This window comes from Monodelphis domestica, chromosome 5 (assembly GCF_027887165.1).
Source record: "Monodelphis domestica isolate mMonDom1 chromosome 5, mMonDom1.pri, whole genome shotgun sequence".
In the NCBI taxonomy this organism is placed as follows: Eukaryota; Metazoa; Chordata; class Mammalia; order Didelphimorphia; family Didelphidae; genus Monodelphis; species Monodelphis domestica.
This window is the reverse complement of record NC_077231.1, coordinates 166860926-166884387: the sequence shown is the minus strand read 5'-3', so window position 1 is coordinate 166884387 and position 23462 is coordinate 166860926. Positions and strand designations below refer to the sequence as shown.

The 23462-nt window shown below is 34.5% G+C and overlaps 1 protein-coding gene across 1 annotated transcript in view; it reads left to right on the top strand.

The window, feature by feature from the left end:
* The window catches only part of RELN (reelin), a 539202-nt gene that overhangs the window by 318905 nt on the left and 196835 nt on the right, over positions 1-23462 (top strand). The window contains exons 12-15 of the mRNA XM_003342005.3: positions 2518-2669; positions 17047-17159; positions 19889-20097; positions 20835-20963. Of these exons, the coding sequence (XP_003342053.2) occupies positions 2518-2669; positions 17047-17159; positions 19889-20097; positions 20835-20963 (603 nt within the window). The remainder of the gene's footprint in view (positions 1-2517; positions 2670-17046; positions 17160-19888; positions 20098-20834; positions 20964-23462) is intronic.

Here is a 23462-nt window from a genome sequence, read left to right as displayed (position 1 = left end):
ATCCATACAGAGTACAGTGGAAAGTGTACTCTAACTTAAAGATTATTTATGGCAAAGGAATAATTCACATGTAGTTGGTTGCTGAAAGTTCTTTTTTTCACATTTAGAAATCATGGTGAAGTTTCCACTAGGCATAGCTTGTAAAGCCTGGTACTGTTATCTCCTTACTTCCTTAAGGGCACTCCCCAGATAAGAGGGGAAACCCAAATCCTCACTTCATTTGAAGTTTACAGAGTCATTCTCCTTGGGAGAAGGTGTGACAGAGATGCTGTCCTCCCTCTCTCAAAGTGATTTCCTCTCAGAGCCTTAGATGTAACTACTCTACCCATAGGTAGAGTATTAGAACTTCAGCTTCTGAATTGCTTTGTTGTTGGTTTTGGTTTGGGTTTTTAACAATCATATAGGCTTCCTCCATAGTGGCAGCTCATTTCACCCAATCATTTGAAGTACTTCCCTTCTTCCAGATTTAATTAACTAAGTTATTTATACAAACTTTTGTTTCAGAGGGATTGTTCACATTTATTTTTTATATTTAACTATTTTACACTCAGAGGATTCTGACTTAATAAAGAAAAGAGTATGTTGTTATTTTATTGAAGGAGGACTCATTGATTCAATGGATATTTCTAGACTTCTGAGTTCTATTGGGTTAAAGTAGATTCCTACCCACTCTACACTCTTATACTTCGCATTACTTATTGCCCCTTTTCTCATGCCCCTTAATTCACTTGCTCCACATTGCTTTTTTCCAACTTTCCTCTATCCATTCTACAATCAATCTTCCCCAAAGGTTTTTTTTTTCCATCCCAACTCCAATTCTCATTCTGTAAGACTTCAGTCTATATGTTGATGTTCCCTCAAATACACTAACCCATAATACCTGCCTCGTAGGAATATTGAAAGGCTTAAAGGAGATTCTCTCTCTCCGTCTCCCCCCTTCCTCTTTCTCTCTTACACTTTTCCACCTCTCCTTCTGGAAATAAATCAACACAACCATTCTTAGAAAGTTCTTATCAGAGGGCAGGTGAGTAGCTCAGTGGATTGAGAGCCAGATCTAGAGATGGGAGGTCCTACGTTCAAATCTGGCCTCAGACACTTCCCAGCTGTGTGACCCTGGACAAGTCACTTGACCCCCATTGCCTAGCCCTTACCACTCTTCTGCATTGGAGCCAATACAAAGTATTGACTCCAAGATGGAAGTTAAGGGTTAAAAAAAAAGTTCTTATCAATCATTTGCCATGTGATCCTACTCACAATCCCTGTAACATTCCCCTCTATAACACTCTTCCAAGGCCATCATTGCCTTATATTTCTAGTCTCTGTTAGAATTTGAGCTACTTGAGGCAACAAGGTAGTACAGTTGATAGAGCTCCAGGCCTGACAGGAGGGACCTTGGTTCAAATATGGCATCAGATGCTACCTAGCTATACAACCGTGAGCAAGTCATTTTACCCCAATTGCCTTGGCCCTTGTCACTCTTCTATCTTACAACTGATGCTAACACAGAAGGAAAGGGCTAAAAAAATTAATAATAAATAATTTAAGCTCCTTGAGGGGATAGACTGTCTTTTTCCCCTATTTTCTGTCCCATTGCTTTATTCTTAGCTCATTGCCTAGAACATAGTAAGCCCTTAATATTTTTTTCATTTTAATTTAATTTCATTTTTCATTTTCATTATTATTTCATTTTTCATTTTTCAAATATTTTTCATTTAATGTTATTGACCCATCTTCTTTTTAGCCTGTCCAGATATTTTGGAATCTATATTCTCTCATGAAATTAATGTATTATACTTTCTTCTGTCAGCTTTGTAACTTTTGTACTTTGACCAATGAGTGAAAGTTATAGAATTTAATTTTTGGCTCAATAGGAAGCCAATAATCATAATTTCCTAATAATTAGGGATAATTAGCCAATTTCCCAATAACTAAAATTGCCCAAAAGTAGATTTTAGTTACCTCAGATCATGTAAAGTGTTTAATAGAAGACTGGACATCCAAGCTTCCATTGTTTGGACTTCATAGAATTCTTGAATTCTTTTTGGTTTAAATGACCTCTGATAACCTTTTAAACCAGCTTTAGGATTAAAGGTTTCCTTGATTTCCTACAATGGGAAGTCCAGTCAACTCAGTCATCAGGACCCTGGGGTCATCAAGTTGTTGTTGTTTTTTTTTTTTATCATTTTTTAAAGTTTAAAAACAACCCTTACCTTCCATCTTAGAATTAATACCGAGTATTGGTTCCAAGGCAAAAGAGCTGTAAGGGCTAGGCAGTGGGGGTTAAGTGACTTGCCCAGGGTCACTAAGTTAGGAAGTATCTGAGGCCAGATTTGAACCTAGGAGCTCTCATCTCTAGGCCTGTCAATCCACTGAGCCATATAGCTGCCCCCTTTCCTAAAATTTATATTCACTGACTCTTCATTTTTGAGATTACCCTTGAGTAAGATAGACAATTCTATTTGTTATAGATTTGTTTTACCTATCTTTTATCTAACAAATCTTTTGTTCTCTTTTAAGATGGGATATCTTGGGAGCTGTCATTGGCAATGAATGTGGAACTTTAGAATCAGGTTTATCCATGATCTTCCTAAAAGAAGGCGAGAGAAAAATATGTACTCCATACATGGACACAACAGATTATGGAAATCTGAGATTTTACTTCACTATGGGTAAGTAAATGCCTTTTATAATTTTATTAACGTCAACCAGATCTTGGGTTAGAATTCATTCCTAGGGATATTTGATTGTTTTAAATATCTTCGGTAGGAAAGGGAATACTCATAAAATTTAAGCAATAAACCTGATGGTCAAAAGAGGGAATATAATGGTGACATTTGCCAGTAACCAGTCCTACTCTTCTCTCATCTACAAAGAGTACTAGCCCTTGTGTGTCATCATTCTGATAGTGCAAAATACATTAATAGTCTTTTCATCCAATGGGAAAAGCAGAAATAATGACATAAGAGATGTTAAAAAAAAACAGACCAGCCTAATATGACCTTCCCTACTAAATCCCCCCCAAAATTTCCTTCCATCAAGATGATTCATTTGTTTTTGTGCATATAATACTATTACATAACTTCTTTGAGATCAGAAGCTTTGAAAATTTTATTTGCAGCATATTGTATTTTTATTATCTCTGTGAATGCTAGAAAAGGTTGGATCAAACTTATTTTCTCCATAACATAGTGGAATAATGCTGGTTATAGAGTCAGGGGATCCTGAATTCAAATACCACTTTCTTGCTTACTACCTGTGTTATCATTTTAAGGTCCTTGAACCTCAGTTTATTCATCAGTAAAATGAGAGTTTTAGACTACATGCTGCTCCAGCTCCTTTTCTAGCTTTTAAATCTATGATCCTGTTAAAAATTATCCTCTTAAAAATATGTAAACATAAAGCATTGGGGAAAATACATAGAGGAAGTAGGTATTATAATTAATGACATCCTTGAGTTATTGTGACAAATAGTGACAAAATTTCATGTTTTGTCAGTGAAAGTCATTCTAGAGGGGTTTACTGGTGTCCCACACCTACTTTGTTGAGTGACCAGGAAAGCACAGGAAACAGGGATGAACTTTTCTCAGCCTGGCAACACTTGGAAGAGTAACAGGAAATAAATTTTGTTCACCTTCTGAACTTATGATAGACGTTTTCATTCCAATAGGACAAACATGCCTGTTGTCTAGACATCAGCACAGCCTCTCTAACCATCTCATTTATTTCATCTTCACCTCTCCAGGCATTCTCTAGTTTATAGAATGAAGGCTGTGTGTTTTGAAAGCAGACTATAAAAACAAAATTTGAGGTGCCTGCCTTGAATAGCAATATACAGCTTTGACTCTTAAATAATTTGAACATTGAAATGTCATTCATTGAATTTAAAAATCCAAATCTCAACCTAAGTATAAGTTTATTCAAAATGATTCCTGGAAATAGTCAATGTTGTAATATATACCAGGCATGCTAGTTGCATTTAAGTTTTTGCCCCATTTTAAACATGACTGTTACTGTTATAATTTGTTTCTATTTCTCATACCAAAATTGTAACAATATAATATACACATTCTTTGTATAGTAGGTTACTGAGTAAGAGAGACCAGTCCAAATTAATCTAAATTAACCTAAATAGTGAAACCGTCAGGAAAATATAGTTCCTAATTGTTATATATATCCCTTAAAGCCTTATACTGACCTAAATATAATTTTCATTTTTAGTGAAGAAAGATGGAGAAGGGAAGGAGAAATTATAGCAGACTCCAAATATTTAAAGTATTATTATACATCAGTATTTTGACGCTGAATACATAAATAGGTCTAAGGAGTAGCACTTAGGGGGGATGGAGTAGTTTGAGTTATTATAGGGAACAATCAATAATTATGGCTGTCTTTTTTAAAAATGGAATGTACAGCCATGGGAGGCCATCACTATAGTCCTCTCAATGGTGACTAGAAGATTTACTTGTCAGAGATTCACATTTGGGTAGGACTTTGTTATCATGAATTCTGTTGTATATTATTATTCTAAGTATCCTGAGAAAATATCAGGTTAGCTTAATCCACATCAGAGATATGTTGACCTTAATACTCCTTTTGGGAGGTAGCTAGGTAGAGTAAATAGATAGAACAGTCAAGAAGATGAATCTTCCTGAGTTCAAATCTGACACTTATTAGCCATATGATCTTGAGCAAGTCACTTCACCTTCTTTGCCTCAGTTTCTTCATCTGTGAATTGAACTGGATAAATAAAAGCAAATCAATCCCGTATCTTTGCCAAGAAATCCCCAAGCAGGGTTATCTCAAAGAGTGAGTCACAATTGAAAGGACTGAAGCACAAATCCTTTTTTTCCAATGAATATTCTTTCAACATGTGGCCAGTTTAGTCAAGCAGTCCCCACCTTTCGTTCCTCCCACATCCTCTGTTCTCTCTGCATGGTCTACTTTGGTCCATGCTGTTTGATACATTTGCAGTGTACACCTTTCTCCTCTCCATCTAATGTAAATCCATCCCGTCTGCAAAAGTCCATTTCAGGTTCTTCTTTTTTTAATTAATCCCTTTTTGACCATTCTAATCCACACTGATCTCTTCTTTCTCTTTCCTAGTGTAGCCATGCCCACATGATATGGTCCTTAGTCATTTTCTCTTTGTTTCATGTATTTTTGTGGTATCTTCCTAGTAAATTAAAAACTCTCTGAGTACAGTTACTGTGTCTAATATTTATTTTGTTTATCCCACAGTATTTGGCAGAGAAGTATACACTTAAGTATGATACAAAGCAAGAATATAAGATGTATTTTTTATCTATCTAATCTTACCATATTATCAATTCCTTGAGGACAGTTGTTATGTTACCTTCCAAATGTCATTTCAATTCAACCAACATTTATTGAACGCTTACCAAAGATAAATCATTGTTTGAGGTATTCAGAATACAAAGATGATAAAAAGTAGGTAGCCTTTTCTGGTTTATAACATAGTAGTGGGACAAGATACACCTACAAATAAGTATAAAATATTTAGAGTTTCAAGTGCAATGAAGAGATTCAGGAAAGGAGCAAGAGAGGAGGCTTCATAGAAGAGGGGATCCAAGGTCTGGGACTTGAAAGAAGAGACTCATTTTAAAAGAGGTATATATAGAGAAAGTATGTTTCAAACTTGGAGCATGTAAATGTTCAGAATGGAAGATGGCAAGAAAACATGAATAGTAGTCTCATTTTCCTAAAGTGTAGAATTAGAATGTCAATCAACAAGTCTTTGAGTGCTTACTCTGTGTCTGGCCCTAGGCTATGTGCTGGGGATATAAGTACAAAGAATAAAACAATCTCTACTCACAATGAGCTCAAATTATGAAGGAGAATAGTATTAGAGAAGCCTGGAAAGAGAGGTTGAAGCCAGATTTCAGAATTTTGAATTGCAGGTAGAAAAATGTATATTTTGAATGCAAAACCAAAGATTTTCTATTTAATATTGGAATTACTGGGTAAGCCCTAAATGTTTTCATGCAGCAAAGTACTATGATTTTGGCATTGAGAAGATGACTTTGGTTGTGGTATGCAGGGTGAATTAGAAAAGAGAAATCCCCATACAGGGAATAACAGTTAATGAGACATTTTCATAGTCTAAGTAAGATATAATATATAGTAGTTTGATTTGGAAGGAAAAAATGGATGTGAAATATAGCAAATATAGAATTTAAGGGATTTTAGCAACTGGCTAGATGTAGAGGAAGTACAGAAAGGGAAGAATCAAAGATAATGAAGCTTGAGTGACTGAGTAAAGAATTGCGCCATCAAAATAGAGAAGTGAAGAAATTGCTTCAGGGGTTTTTATAGGGTATTTAGTTTAAGACATTGGATATGAGGTGCTGGTAGGCAATTCAGATAAATCTATACATCAGATGATTGGAAATATAGGACTAAAATTCAGGGGAGAATAAAAAATCAATTTGTAACTTTTTGCAGAATAGGTTGTTTTTGGGGAAAAAAACAGAAGCAGGTTGACAAATTGAATGATGATGGCAATAATCTAATGATAGGTGATGAGATCCTGAACTAGGCCTCCACTCCCTGAGTGTAGATAAGGGGACAATCAATATGAGGTATTATGGAGGCAGAATCAACAAGATTGACAAATTATTCAATATGGGGATGCGGGGTTGGATGGAACAAAATGAGGAATTAAGCTAAAATATGTGCGCTTAGTTAGTAGAAAAACTCTTGTACTTTTGGAAATAGCATTTGAGTTATAGTTTAAGATTACAGGATATCCATCTATCCAGTCCAGATTCCAGTTTTTATTGTGCATATCCACAAGCAACAAAGCCTGATTGTTTTGCTGCTATATTTTGCCCCACAAAAAATCTAGCTCATTGCCATTTCAAATGGTCTTTGGCTTCACCAATATTGGTGCTCCCTTTGCTGATACAGATTATAACTCTCTCACATAGAATTTCAGTTGGAAGGGTATACAGTCATCATCTAACCCAACCCATACCAGAAGAAAAAGATGATTCCCTATTACATATTCCTGACAAGTGCTTCTCCAGCTTTTCCTTAGAGACCTCTGATGAGAGGAGCCCACTGTCTTTGGAGGGGAGGGCTCCTATTCCACTTTTGGTTAACTATAATTGTTATGAAGTTTTTTCTTCCCTCAGAGGAGCAAACACTTCTAAATCTAATCCTTTATATATATGAAAATCTCTCAAATATATTAAGACAGCTGTCATGTTCCTATTGTTTACAATGCTAAATAATCTATATCCTTCTCTTAAACCTCAGATGGTGGGAGTATGTATCCTCTCACCCTTCCTGTTGATTTTCTTTGGATGTTCTCTGGATTATTGATGTGATTCCTAAAATTACTTGTATACACAAACATAGTATTCCATATGTGGTCTGACCAAGGAAGACTATTTCAAGACCTTCATCTTGGAGCCTAAGACTCTATCAGTTCTGGGGGTGGGGGAGGAGTTCAAATTATAGTGTTTAGTCAATTTGAGATTGTCATTCACTAATAATCAAATTGTTTTTAGACAAAATGCTATATAATTTGTCTCCCTCCCCTATTTTGTATTTATGAGATTAATTTTTAATCCAAATATAAAACAGTATCTATACCTGTTGTATTTCATCTAGTTTGGTTCAGAACAGTGTTCTAGCACATCAAACTTTTTCTCATCTGCCATCTGCAAATTGCATATGGATGTAGTCTACTCTTTTATCTGCGTCACTCATGAAAGTCTTAAATAGCACAGTGCCAAACACATGTCTGTGGGGCACTGTACTGGAGATCATTTTCAATGACACAATGAAACCATTAATGATCCAGTAAGTTTAGAACCATCTAACTAATGAGACACCACCTCTACTACTCTCCATAAAGCATGCCCTCATCAAATTGGTAGCCTTTGATTATCTTAAGGGAACCAAGATTCTGCTGTCCCTCATTCTTACTCAATAAATAGATCATCTTCCTTCTGGATCACTTATAGGCTTACTAATGTTTCTCATTTCCCTTTCATCTTATAAATTATCTTTGATAACATGCTGCCTCAAGGCAGCAATGGTTCAGTGCAAAGAGCACTGGGTCTGGAGTTGGGGGTTCAAATTCAGTCTCATACACTCACTAGCTATGTGATCCTGGGCAAGTCACTTAACCTTTGTTTGCCTTAATCCTCTGTAGAAGAAAATGGCAAGCCTCAGTGAATATCTTTGCAAAGAAACCTCATATGGAATCAAGAAGAATGGGACATAACTGAATGATGGAATGGCAAAACTTTACAACCTGATAACATAGCCTGTGCAAACAAGATTATTACCATTTTATAAATGAGGAAACTCAGTCAGAGAAATGTACACGACACCTAAAGTCACACAGTTGTATGTCAGAACTAATGTAAATAATTAACAAATAGTTGTTGAATTTCACTATAGTATGTTCTAAAAAAACTTAGTTGATTGTTTTATATCAATCATACTCTTGAAGTTTTTCTCAAGAGTACATTTATCATCTTTTAAAATTTATCATTAAGATACGTTTCAATTTAAAAATAAGGGCTTGCACTTACCAAGTAAAAGATCCTTAAGTCTTCAATTTTTCTTCATTGTGTATCATATTTATATGAAGGACAAGAAAAAATTCCAGTTTTCCATAGGAACTCATGTCCCTGCACCTTCACAAGAATGATGCATCCACTCCCTAGGAGTTCTTTAGATAAATTATGTAGTGTTTTAATGTCCCTTCAACCAAAGATCTTTTCTCTTCTGTCACTTTTTAGGGCAAAGGGGAGTTTCTGGATTTCTTTTAGACTTTTTAACCATTAGTTCTTTTTAAAAGAACATAGTATCTACTAATACAGAACATGTTCATAAACAAGCAGAAAATGAAGTCAATAAGTGATATTATTCATAAGTCACATTTATTCATAGACATTTATATTCTTTTATTAGCGTGGACTCATTTTAATTGTGACCTTCATCTTCCTCAGTGCTCATTTATTGATAATGGTTCATTATTAACTCTATGCTAAATTACATTTCTGAAAAAAGCATTTTGTTTCAGTTTGGATTTTTCCCCCAGGACCCATCATTTAGAATTGTCTTTATGAGCTATGATCATCATATCCACAAAATATGTCCTATATTGCTATGAGTATAGACCAAATGCCTAAAATGAGGTGACTCTGAAATAATACAGCAGGCACAGATAAAAATTGGTAATGCAAAGTCTATTTATTCTCATTTTGACATTTTTATCTCGTCAGCTAAAATATGAGTTTTCATGATCACTATGTAACTGGAGACATTATTACATCTTTTGATACATAATAAACTTCTCTCAGGTTTTAGGCAAACAAGTTTTGAGAAGGGAGGAATACAACATATTTTCTAACCAGTGTGATAATGATGTTTTGATGAATAATGATCAGAATTTATAAAATCAAGATGAATTGCCAAATGCCATGCCACCATAGGTTAGTAATCAAAGGAATGGTTTTCAAAAGAATTACTATCAGTGATTCCAATAAAACATGCTCCACATATTGTTAATAATAAAAAATCTAATTAGTAAAACAAGTCATTGATTTCGATCCTCATCTTGCAAAATTGGCAAAAGTGATAAAAAAAATGGCATCAGTCAGTCAAGGGACTTTTGGGAATTCAATCTCCCTGATCAATAATTGGTGGAGCTATCAAGTGGTCAAATAATTAAAATTTTCATTTTGAAATTATGTAAGAAAAGTGGCTGAATTCTTCATGCTCTTTAGCCAGGTGGTATAACCATTAAGCATATATCCCAAGGAGGCCCAAGATTAAAATGAAGCTCCAGTATATTTTGAAATATTCAGAACTCCTCTTCATGATAACACAAATAAAGTAGATGCCCATCAATTTGACAATAGCTGAAAACACCTTAGATTTTGAATATAATAAAATATTATTTTACATTAAGAAATTATTTTGTCCTGAGAATTCTAAAGCTTTGGATGAACTCACACAAAGCAAATTAAACAGAAGCAAGAAATCAATATTCTCACTGTTACAATATAAATTAAAAGGTCAAAATTAATGAAGAATCCAGGAAAAAAGATTAGGAAATAAACTCCATAATGAGGAAACTTATAGGACCACAAATTTAGAATTGGAAGGAACTATAGAGGTCATCAAATCCAATTCCTTCATTTTACATATGAGAAAAATTTGACAATTCAGATAACTTGTCTAAAGTCACAAGGAATAGTAAGTGGCAGAACAGGTATTGGAACCCAGATCTTCTGACTGTATCACTTTTTCCTCTTTATCACCCTGTTTTCTATTGTATTCCATATTCTTTTAGGACAAATTATTGTATGCATTATATATTAGTCTTCCTACAGGATATTTTTCTTCAATTATTTTTACTTATCACAGGAAAAAATTCATTGGGGAAAGGCTTATGGTAGTGACAATAATATGAAAAAAAAGACATCAGAATGTATTTTAAAAAATAAATTGAAGAAGATTCTAGATGACTTATAAAGTTAATAAATGCAGAAACCACCTGAATGAAGGGGGTTGTGTAATATATAGGGAACTCTGGAGATGAGAGACATGGTCTCAATTCCATTCTCTGTTATTTATTCCTTTGTGACCCTGGGAAAAACACATAATCTGGATCTTGGTTTCCTTACCTATTAACTGATGAATCAGGATCAAAAGCCTATTAGGTTCTTTGGGAGTTAGCTCAAATTAAAGTTACACAAAGAAATAATAAGATCCAAGATTCTTTTTGGTACTTAGACCCCCAAACATCTATTTTCTTGGAGGGATTCAAGAGGATCACTAGTGAGCCATAATCCATAACAGGATAAATTCACTAAAAGAAAGTCTTTAATATTATCTTTGTGACTACAACATTACTGGACTTACATAATCATAGCTGCATTTGTCTAGGCAAATAGATTAATGTTAGTGGGATACCTAAGGAGGCACTATGTGATAAGTAACATTTAGTTAATTGAGAAGCAGGATGGACAGAAGAGTCATGAAGGAAGTATGACTCTGTCATCATTCTGAAATGCAAAGAAACATAGCACATGAAAGCTGATCAGGAAAAGGAGGCTCAGTGAGAACAAACAGAGAAGGCAAGTCAGAGGCAGGGCCTTAAACAAAAACTACTGCATTATACCAAAGGACTTTTTCATTCATTCTTCCCTAGAAGTCAAACACTCTCAGTAATCCTGTTTTCAAAAAAAGGCAATGATGAATGTATGTATGTGTTTTTATTTATTGAGATTTAATTGCTCTTAGATTTGGGGGATGTTCTGCATATACACATATGCCTGTTTGCCTTTGTGATGTTATCTGTCCATGAATATACTCTCCAGAGTATTAAAGCTAGCAAACATAATCTTGATAACCACTGTAATTTTACATAAAAGGAAACTGAGCCTATAAAGGTAAAGTGATTGATTCAAGGTTATATAAGTGGCAAAGCTAATAGTCTGGAACTCAAATGCTAGTCTCTTGAGTCTTGACTTCAAGCCCAAGGCTCTTTTCCCCTATTCAAGGCTTTTACCTTGCCTGAGTCTAGCTACAACCTAATAACATTCAAACAATTAGCATAATTAGCTAACCACATCCCATATAAGCCTTTTTTTCCCTCTTTTTCAAAGTTATCAAAGTAAATTCCTTGAAGCTCATATATTTTGCCATAATATTTTATTGATGTCATTGGTTTGATTAACTCAGCTAAATTTAGAGATTATTTTATATTTTAATTCCTAACAAGTTTATTTCAAAGTATTTTGATACTTCAGTTGGTATTGAATGACTGTAAAAGATTCTCAACAGTTGGGCAGGGTCCATATGGTCCTTTGAATGGGCAATACATCTTCAAATGGGCAGTACATCTGTCTTCTAGTAAAAATTATTTGCTAAGATACTTATATTCTAGATAAATCATTTTGCATTCAGAAGCAAAATCACTTCCAAGCAAGAACTCTATTTTTCTGCCAACACCAATTAGGAATGTATCTAAGTAACAGTTGCTATAGCAACAGGACATCTTCAGTAGACTTGGTATCAGTGATTGACCATCAAAAAGTATGCCGTTGACATTAGATGCCCTCTAAACCCAAAGTCCCCACAGATGCCTTGCTGACAGTGATATTTTCCATCCAATAAGGAAATAAAGCATAAGGAAATAAAGCACTCAACCCTTGATTATTGGCAAGGATCTTTCCTTGTTTGGATTGATCGAGGCACAATTTTAATTCCATATTAATCTTCCTTTATCACCCAATGTATTCCTGAGTTGTTTCCCTCTGTGTTGAGTTAATGTTTATTTAGTAATACAAAATAAGTTGAATATAAAATTAAGAAAAACAGAGTATGATGAAAGAATTCAAATCATACATCAATAGAAATAATTGACTACTTTGGATTTATTGACCATTTCTAGTCCTCCATATCATTCTATCCCCCAATACATATTTTAAAAAACTTTTGTAAAAATAATTCTATTTATGAATATTAAAGAACTAAAGAATAATCTTATATGGAAGACAGTTATGAAAGAATCTGAAGAACAATGATAAATTTTAGTATTCGAGGGTAATGGATATATTAAAACAAAAAAAGTATATGGACAATTCCACTCATGCATTTTTGTTAGTATAACTGATAATGGTAAAGAAAAATACATTCATCAGAAATGAACTTCACCTTTAAAAATATAGTTCCTTTAATTACCTGGAAGTCAATAGTATATAGCAGGGTATATTAAAGAAAAGGGATAGCATAAATAGCATGTGATTATAATAGAATAGTATCATACCTAAAGAAATTATAAACATGACTGATTCAGAGAAAGAAGAGAAGATTTGTAAGAATTGATGAAGAATGAAATGAGCAGAACTAGTAGGACAATTTAGGAAATAACAATAAGAAAGAAAAGTGAAAGACCTTAGAGCTCTAATAAACTTCTAAGCAATTATTTCAAAAGATTGATGATGAAAGAGACCTCCTATTCCCAGACAGAGAGATAAAGAACTAGAGATAAGAATTTTCATACATGACAAATGTATTTATTTTCTTGGACTACCATATATTGATGCAAGGAAAGGCTTCTATTATGAGAGATGTAGACTTAGTAAGTTAATGAGTTAATGACCCTGAACTGACAGTCAATATATGAAACTTATTTCCCATCTCAACTCAACAGTTCCTCAGACTCAGATTTCCACCTCAATTCAACCCTTAATAATATCCCACTCTAGACTTCCTACAGCTACTACTGTGTCCTATGGAATGCCTGTTCCATAATTAACAAATCTCCTTCATCTTAAACTTTTTTGTCTCCTTCCATTTTAACATGTTCAAAACATGTCTCCTTCCCCTCAACACATGCTTTCATAATCATGCTTTCCAGTATTGGCTACAATTCCATGACCTCTCTAACTCACTGATCATGGTAGAGCAATCTTTACTCCTCATCACCACTTCCAGACCCCCCACACCCTCTTCCTTAAGAAACACATCCTCTTTTGAGGTTCATGCTATCAGAATTTATCACCAAAACCTAAATCTTACTGATTGTTATTAATCAATCTTCAGGATATTGCCTTTCTTCTCCAGTGAGTTTAGTTACTTGCTTAGAATCTCTCTCTTTTATGCTTCAGCCTTTATAATTGGGGACCTCAACATATATATTGATGCTCCTTCAAATACTTTAGCTTCCCAATTCCTCGGTTCACTAAATTACCATGATCTACTCTTCCATTTTACTTCTAGTACATAAAAAGAAGGTTTTGCCATTGACTTTACCATTACCAGTAGAAAACGTCCATGTTCATGAAATCTGAAAACCTTTTATTTGATTATAATCCTTTATATTCCATCTTTTCTATGTCTTACAATTCCCAATGATGTTCTCCATTTCTCATTTATTTCCAAGGCCTCTGTATTGTCTAAATTCTCTTCCATGTATTGGAAAAACAACTCAACTCTTTACAATCATGTATCTTTGATTTTATTTCATTTTTATCCAGTTGCCAATCATACTCTTCCAATCCACAATCCTAATTATACCCAGAATTTACCTATTTCACTCTTGTTCATATGCTCTTGATCAGAACTAGAGGGAAAAAATCACAAAACTGTACTGATTGGACCCAATTTAAAAAATTGTGCTTGTCATGTGCCGGACACATGACAAGTTTATATGGTTTAATGTGAATTCATTTTATATTATCTAATCTAATCCTCATTTCATCAAAGCAAACATTATATTCTTCCATAACTGATCTCTTCTATTCTTAGGAGTTCATCCAGATGTTCTCGTCTCTCCTCCAACTTCCCAATGCACCCTTTTTCCCTACTCTGTGAGCTGAGAACTTCATTTCACTGAAAAAAATTCAAACTCTTCTCTTAGAATTCTCTCTCTTCTCCCCTCATATCACTTAAACATCTTTGATTCTCTCCTCCACTCATATCTCTTGTCCTTAATCCTTGGTGAAGCAAACCTGGGTACACACTCTTACTCTAATTCCTTCTTCATTTCTCCAGCAATTCACTCCAACTATCAACCCCACTGATTTTTCTTTGATCTTTATTTCTACAATGACTCCTTCCCTGCTGTCTACTACCATTCCAATGTCTCTCCTATCATTAAAAACTCTCACTTGGTCCAACAATCCCTGCTAGTGATAACCTTATATCTCTCTTCTGTTTAATAGCTAAATCCTTAAAAAGACTATTCAAAGGCAGCTATGTGGCTTGGTGGATAGAGCACCAGACTGAGAGATGGAAGATCCTGGATTCAAATTTGACCTCAGGGACCTTCTAGCCATGTGACACTGGGAAAATCCCTTGCCCCTAATTGCCTATCCCATACTGCTTTACTGAACTTCTGCTTTGGAACCAATACTTAGTGTTGAATTCAAGTCAGAAGATAAGGGTTTAAAAAAAACTCTTAAGTAATGAACATTAAGGTCTTTATAATTTCTTCGCCTAGTTAATCTGTGTTCATTTATGATTGTTAAAAATAATAATTAAAAAGAAATTAAAAAGATATCTACAGAACACCTGAGGACATGAAGACCTGGGATCAAATCTGACCTCTCATACTTCCTTGCTGGGTGACTCTAAACAAATCACTTAATCCTTATTACCTATCCCTTACCATTCTTCTGCATTAGTCATTACTTTGTATAGATTCTAAGGGAGACAGAAAATGATTTTAAAAAGAAGAGAAATTATCTAGGGTTAGGAGTTAGTATCCCTGCTATGTAATCCGAACTTATCCACTAATAGCATGGCATAGTAGAGATACTGCTGTACCTGGAGTCAAAAGAACTAGATTTAAATACCACCTTTGCTTCTTAGAAGCTGTGCAGGCATTAGAAAGTATCTTAACCCCTTTGGACTTGTCCCCTTATCTGTTAAATGTATTTAATATTATTTATGTTTCTATTTCACAAGGTTATTAGAAAGTTAGTACTTTGTATATCTTGAAGAACTAGATATGTATTTGATGCAACAGATGTTATTTTACAATCAACTATGTATATGAACAAAATGTACTATGTCTACACAGTTGCCCAAGAAAAATTCCTAAATCAAAAACTGACCCTGTTACTCCCCTGCTTGAGAACCTCTCATGACTCCCCATTGCCTGTAGCACAAAATACAGAACCTTCTCTTTGACAATCAGAGTCCTTTCCAATCTTGCTCCTGCCCATCTTTACAGGATTTTTAAATATAACTCTCTTTCATATACTCAACCTTCCAACCAAATATACTTATTTTCTAGTTCCACATATACATCATTCCACCTTCTGTCTTCATGCCCTTCATCAAGCTACATCCCCCAATATTTCTGAGATATACTGACTGCTTCCTTCTACCTATTAAAATCCTTTCCGAGTTCAAAGCATGGACCTCCCCAACCTGCTTTATCTTCCTGTCTCCCAACAAATAATTCCTGATTTTTTGATGTCCCCTTATAAAAAAGAATATGGACTTCTTGAAAGTGAGAACTATTTTGATTTTTTTGAAATCTGTTTTCCTAGCTATTAGTAAAATGCCTGGCCCACTGTAAACACTTACAAGATGGATATTGATTGTTAGGAGATATTGTATGTCTATAGGAAGTTACTTCCCATTCATTCTCCATTTTCCCTTCTGTAAATAGAATGATAGATACTACCTTTCTTCTTACACTTGCTTTTTAGGACTATGGCTATTGGATGATACAAAGATACACTAACATTCTATAGTATCATCACCACCAGAGCAAATTGCAATTTAAAGGCATTTACTGAGGCCCAGAACAATAATGAGACTCATTTGCTTTCATATGACTAATATTTCTCAGTATTTAAATTTAGTCTTTCCTGGTTTTCTATATCAAGTTGCCTCTCTAATGATAACTTGATTTATATGATGATTTATTTAATTTTGTTTAATAAGACATAAATTTTATTTATATAATCTGCATTTTCATGATTTTATAAAACAATTCTCTAAGAACCATCCTGGAAAAGATAATAAATGTGAAAATTCTCTGAAAAATAACTCTCTCCAAAGTAGAGCAATGGTTTTGGTAGAATTCTCCACTATATTCTAAAACAGAATCTTATTGTTACTCTACATTTTGAGGGAAAGCTAATGTTTATGAAATTCTTTGGAAAGGAAAACAAAGTGCAATATTATGATAATAGTTCCTGGGCTTTGGACTTTTAGCAGCAAAGACCTAAAACATAACCAAAAAAACAGTTTAGTAAAAAAGTTGAACAGGTCTTTTTCAGGTAGGCTGAAATGTGAAGATAATAACACTACTTATTAATAGCGGATTATTCTTCCAATCTCAATAAGCAAATAGTTATTTGTGTCAAGTTTTTTATCTCTGTGGCTGCCTGTTCTGGACCAAAGGTAAATCATCTCTTTTCTACGAGTTTTCTTTTAGGCCATAGTTTAATCACAACCTACTGTAATTAATATTGTACTTTATGTGATGATTGATGCAAATGAGTATTAATAGCCTAACAATCCTATATTGTGCAGGAGGAGTCTGTGACCCTGGAGAATCCCATGAAAATGATGTAATTCTCTATGCAAAGACTGAAGGAAGAAAAGAGCATATTACTCTGGACACACTTTCCTATTCATCATATAAGGTAAGCATAACTAACCTGGAAATTTTCCCTGGCCCCTCCCAGGCTATATAGCTATAGAAATTACCCCAGAATCAAAAAGGAAAGTGTCTTCTGCTAACAACCACGTAAGATATCATTAGGAATGAAGTTGCTTGATTTAAGTGAGACATTGTGCTTTAGTTTATTGCAATGCCTTTATTGGACCCTTTTAATTCTTATACTTTTGAATTAGGGTTTTACTAGAAAGGGCTAAAAACACAATCAGAGAAAAGAAGGCAGATCCCAATACCCTGAGTGACAATTGGTCGTGTCCCCTCAAAAGCCCTAAAAGTATCTCTAATTATGCAGTCCCACTGGAGTGCCATCAGGCATAATTAATATTTATCCAGCATTTTGAGATTCCCTAGATGAGAGGCAGTGTAGAAATGCAGATCATTATTACTGATGCTTTCTTCTTAGCTAATTAGAACTGCTGAGGTCGACCTTTCCGCTTTGCCCTTTGGATTTAGGACAGGTGTTGACTCTAGTTGTTTGCAAACATCTTCAAAATTATGTGAGATGCTTGTCATGGGTTTTAGGGTTTTTTTCCTAATTGTACATTCATTTGTGCTGACACTATCAGCATTAGTTAGCCTTCATTTAGCACTGATGACACTCCATAAAGAGCTTGAGGCCAGTTCTTGCCCAGCGAGCTCATAATGAAGATTTGAAAGGCATAATATAAACAGAGAGGGCGGAATGGGGAATATCGACAGAAGGATGAAGAACTGACATGACCCACGTGTTAGGGTCTTGGGTATGCAGAAGGGATGCTGTCACTAGCAATGGCTCAATAGCTCATTCAGGTCAAATGAAACAAGCCTTGACAATATTCCGAAGGCGTGAACAATTCCGTTTTCCTTTTCTTATCATGATACGTGATAATCCATTTGCTTAGTTGTTTGCATTCAGACCCCATAGGTCCTACTGGTTTAGAAAAACAAATTTTGCCACCTTAAAATATACCATATTTGGCAACCTTCGATGGTGTCAAATATCATCAAAATTGATATGTATCAATCAACTTTCCTCTGATTTGAGCTAAGTGGAATGCCAACATTTCACTCACAGTAGGGTATTTGTGAAACATGCTTACTTTGAAACTATCAGTGTGGTAATTGGCTAAAGCAGATAAAGAGAGCACGGCTAGTTTATCTGGAGGCAAAGAAGTCTAGCAATATTCAAGTAGGGAGATTTATGAATCAATTGAAATATTACTTTGGGCCAGGTACTATAATAGGTAATGGGCTTATAAGAACAAAAATGAAATATTACCTATCCTCAAGGAGCTCATATTCTACTGCAGAGAAACATTATGGATACAGAAATAAATAAAATATGATATAAAATACAGATATCCCTTCCACATCACAGGAGCTAAGGGCACACAGTGTCCACAATCTGGAAAATCTCCCCTAAATGTTTTGGCCCTCTCTTCATGCCAGAGAAGAAGTCTGAATTTTTTCTTTTTCTTTTCTGAGGTGTTTATGGTACCTTATTTTAAAATTTGGGCTAAGTATTTGGTCATGGGCTATATAGTTTCTATATTTTTCCTTGTTGTCTGGTGACCTTCATATGTCATTTGTATCTTCCTCAAAACTCCCCCCAAATTCCCATTTAATTTCTTATACTGACCTGAATAAAGCAAAACCACAATGGGGAAAGTTGTGATATGAATGGAATACCTGTACATGGGAAATGAATACAAATTTTCAGATAACATTAGGGACATTAACAACTAGGGGTATTGGGAAAATCTTTTGTAGGAGGTGGCACTTTAACTAAGCCTTGAAGGGGACTAGGAATTCCAAGAGGCAGAGTTGAAGAGGAAGAGCATTTTATGTGTTTGGGCATCCTATGAAAAAGCCCCAGAAGTAGAATACTGAATGTCATGTACAGAGAAAAGCAGGTAGTACTGGAATGTAGACTATGGTAGGTGAAATAATATGACATCAGTCTGGAAAGATTGTTTGGAGGTGCATTGTGAAGAGCTCTAAATTCTAAACAGGAGTTTATATATTATCCAAAGGGCAATAGAAATCCATTGAGATTTCTTAAGTAGGAGGGATGTGAGCAGGTCGATGCCTGTGGAATATCAATTTGGAAAAAATGTAAAAGATATATTGGAGAGCAGTGAGGCTGTGTGAAACTATTAGAAGAGTGATAGTTAGCAGTGAGAGGAATACATTGTAGACTTGGAAATGAAGTTTTGAGGAAAATGAAAGAGATGTCATAGAGTTGAATCCAAAGTACTTTATGCCTGATTGCATATGGAGTATCAGAAAGAGAAAAGGATATAACTCTTAGATGGCAAACTGGGTCCCTGGAAGGATAGTGGTATCCTCAACAGAAAAAGAAATGTTAGGAAAGGGGGGATATTTAGGTGAAAAGATAAATGAATTCTTTTTTAAGCATGTTAAGTTTAAAAATGATATGTTTATGGGACATCCAGGTGGAAATATCTAGCAGACAATTGTAGAGAAATGCTATAGATGTTGAACTAGAGTGCAAGTGAGAAATAGGGTCTGCTTCTATAAGTCTGAGAATGATCTATATAGAGATGATGGTTGAATACATCAGAGTAGTAAATCACTAGGGGAGGGGAGGTATAGAAATTGTAGTCTTTTATGTCTCCCATAATGCTACATTTTAGGTACATAAAAAGTCTCTTGTCTGTTCCTGTTATTGCAAAGGATTTGTTTGTCTTAAAGGTTCCATCTTTGGTTTCTGTCGTCATCAACCCCGAGCTTCAGACTCCTGCCACCAAGTTTTGTCTGAGACAAAAGAATCACCTAGGATATAATAGGAATGTTTGGGCAATAGATTTTTTCCATGTCTTGCCTGTTCTGCCTTCAACCGTATCCCATATGATACAGTTTTCCATCAACCTTGGATGTGGAACCCATCAGCCTGGCAACAGGTATGAAGGCTGAGGTTTTGGTTTAATATATTTGACTATTAAAACTAAAAATGAGTTTTCAGAGAGATTGTGTATGTGTTCTCTGTAGTCTTCTATACTTTAAGTATAAACTAAAACATTTTCATCCTTATATAAAATTGGGTTGCTTTAATAATAAACATGACTAACACTCATTTTCTATTATATACATTTCCCAATTGTATGTACAAAATGTTACTCTGAAAATTCAAGCTGTCTGATGAGTGTCTTTGTTTTCTTCATCCTAATACTTAGTCTCAGTTATACCAAAAGATATCCCTGGTACTCTCTAATAGCAGCACATGTTGTGGAAAAATAAATAATCTTGACCCTGTGTCAGTCTAGTGACCTCCTAATAACTGTCACTAGAATCAAACAGCAGTTGCAGGGCCAAACATGAATTGTCATTCATAATTGCTTTTGTCCTATCTCCAACCTGGAATTTTTTTAGCATTGTGAAATAGCAATGTGCGACATAGTAATTTCCTTCTAATCTATCAATTTCAAGTGCTCAAACTCAGGTTATTTTTTGTCATCTTGAAAATATTGAATTTATCTATGCCCAAGTGATGTAGCTATTTGTCAGTCATGAGCACTTTGAGTTCAAGGGTTTTCTATGTTTGTCTTTCAAATACTACTATTGTGTTCAGTCAGGTATGAATTGTTTTACTTTGCTTGTCTTTGCCCTCTTTCATCATTGCTTCTTCTGTTCATGGCAGTGTCAGCTTAGAATTTTCAACCAATCATGGACGCTCCTGGTCTCTGCTTCACACTGAATGTTTACCAGAGATATGTGCTGGGCCACATCTCCCTCATAGTACTGTCTATTCTTCTGAAAACTATAGTGGGTAAGTATATCCTTTATGAAATAATAGGACATTTGAAACTTTTGACATGTAAAAGAATAAAAATCTCCTCTTTGATGTCTGGTTGCCCTGAAATAATGGGCAGGAACCATAGTGCCTCTTTTCAGGTAATTTTGAAAGATAGCCTCAAAAAAAGGGAAGTACATTTTGGTAAATCTGTCGTAAAGCCCTCTTATCTTTTTAGCTGTATTTCAATGATTACATATACATAGATATGTATTAGAGGTGGTCTTTTATTTTATTCTAATTGCTTGTAAAATAGTTTGTCAATTTTTTGACATGAGAAAAATTAAATTATGAAAATGAAGATTTCTAAATTTTTCTGTTCAACTTTTGTTTTTTAAATTTTTTCTGAACTAAGCATCAAAAGTGAACATTTCAAAATACAGAGCCAAATGCAAGAAGAGAATTCCATACAAAAATCACAAATCTCTATTTCACACTATTTTTTCATCAATTATCTATATACACATATATTTGCACATGTGTATACATATATACATTTACATTTCATGAATTTTATAGGCTACTCTCCAAACTTCCAAGCTCACATGTGCCTTCCTCTGAACTCTCCCATATTCCTTTTGTATGCATTTTACAATGTTTTAATGAACTTCTTTTTGGAGGGATCACTCTTCCTAACCACTTCTTTTCAACCCTCTCTTAATTTAAAATCAAATGAAAAAGAAAAAAAAAACTTGGACCAAAAAAAATACTTCTTTCTATGTCATCTTCATCATGTCTCTGTAAGAAGGTGAGTGACATGTTTCAACATAGGTTCTTGGAAGACATGGTTGGTCATTGCTCTGACCAGAGACCTTAAGCCTTTCAAAGCTATTTTTCTTTACAGTGTTGTTAAGCTTGTATAAATTGATCCCCTGGTTCTATTCACTTAACTCTGCATTAGGTGATACTGCCTAGGATTCTTTCAAAGTTTATCTTTCATCATTTCTTATGACAGGATAAAATTCTGGACATTCATATACCATAATTTATTGGCCATTCTCCAATTGGAATATACCTATTTTGCTCTATCTCTTTTCTTTTTTCTTTTTTTCTCCTTTTCTCCATCTTCACTTTTTTCTCTATTGACTCTAATAAATTTCCACAACAAAGCGAACATGTATTGTATTTAACCTTCATTATAGATAAGTGAGGTTCATAGGATCTCCTTCTTCCTCCAAATTTATGTACTTTTCACATACCCTAATTATGAGAAATTACAAATTCTAATTTTATCTTCCTAGTTCAGACCTTTACCTTCCATCTTTCTTTCCTCTTAAAATCCTCAGAACAGAAATAGTTTACCCATAGGCTTCCTTTTTTTTCTTATTTCACTCTCAGTAACCTTTGCAGAATTAAAAATTCTGAAGAAAACTTGACTTTTCTCCCACTATTAGAATGACAATGCCAAATCATCACATAGCCACTCCCAGTTTCTCAAATAAGTTTACCTAGATTTCTCTTGACTTCTGTGTTTGTATTTCAAAATTCCTACTTAGCTCTGGGTTTTTTAATGAGAAGTGATTGGACATTTTTTTTGCTCCATAAAGATCACCTCTGTCTTCTTGTTTTTGATTCCTTGATACTTAAAATGCTTCTTTTGGAATACTCAAAATGTTTTTTTCTTTGATGTTAGAGCTCTACATTTTGGCTATGATGCTCCTGGCTTTTTCTTTTGGGAGATCCTTTCAGGAATTAGATTGTTTCTATCTTCACCCTCTGATTCTGAGATATGGACAATTTTAATTTTTTATTTCTTCAAGTATGTTAGCCAGGCTTTTAATCAGTGTTTACAATAATGACAGAAGTTCTTAAATTATTTATTCTTGACCTATTTTTGTTCAGTATTTTAATATCAAATATCCTATCCTATTTTTTAACTTATTGATGGTGTTATATCTTTTTCTTGTTTCATGGAACCATTGATTTCTAGTTGGCCTATTCTGGTTTTACAGGTGTTCCATTTTGAGGACAAAATCTTCCATTTTCTCCTCTAAACTATTTCTCCTTTGAATTTCTTCCTCCAGAACTTTTCATATTTTTTATCCCCTACTTCATTTCTTCTAGATATTCATGTAGTCTTTATGGAAAAAAAATTTCTTCCTTTGAATCTCTGTTTGCAGTTGTTTCAGAGCTGCTCTCTTTTGAATGGACTTTGAGACATCTTTAGAACTATAAGAAAGTTTTATATTGATCAGTTTCTACTTTGGTTTCCCTATCCCTCTAGTTCCTGAATTGAAGCTTTGTCTAAGGGCCAAACTGATTTCTTTTGCATTTTCTGATAGTTTTTTGGATTCTTACATTGATCTTCCCTTCCTCCTCACCTGTGTCTTTGAGACTCTGAGAGCTGGATCTACAGGGTCCTATATGGCTTCCCAGGACATATTGCTAGAGGACATCAGAACCCCTGAGTGAGATGTTATCATCAAAACATTTTTGCATATCATTGGTCATTGCCTTTCCTGGTAGTGTCCAGCA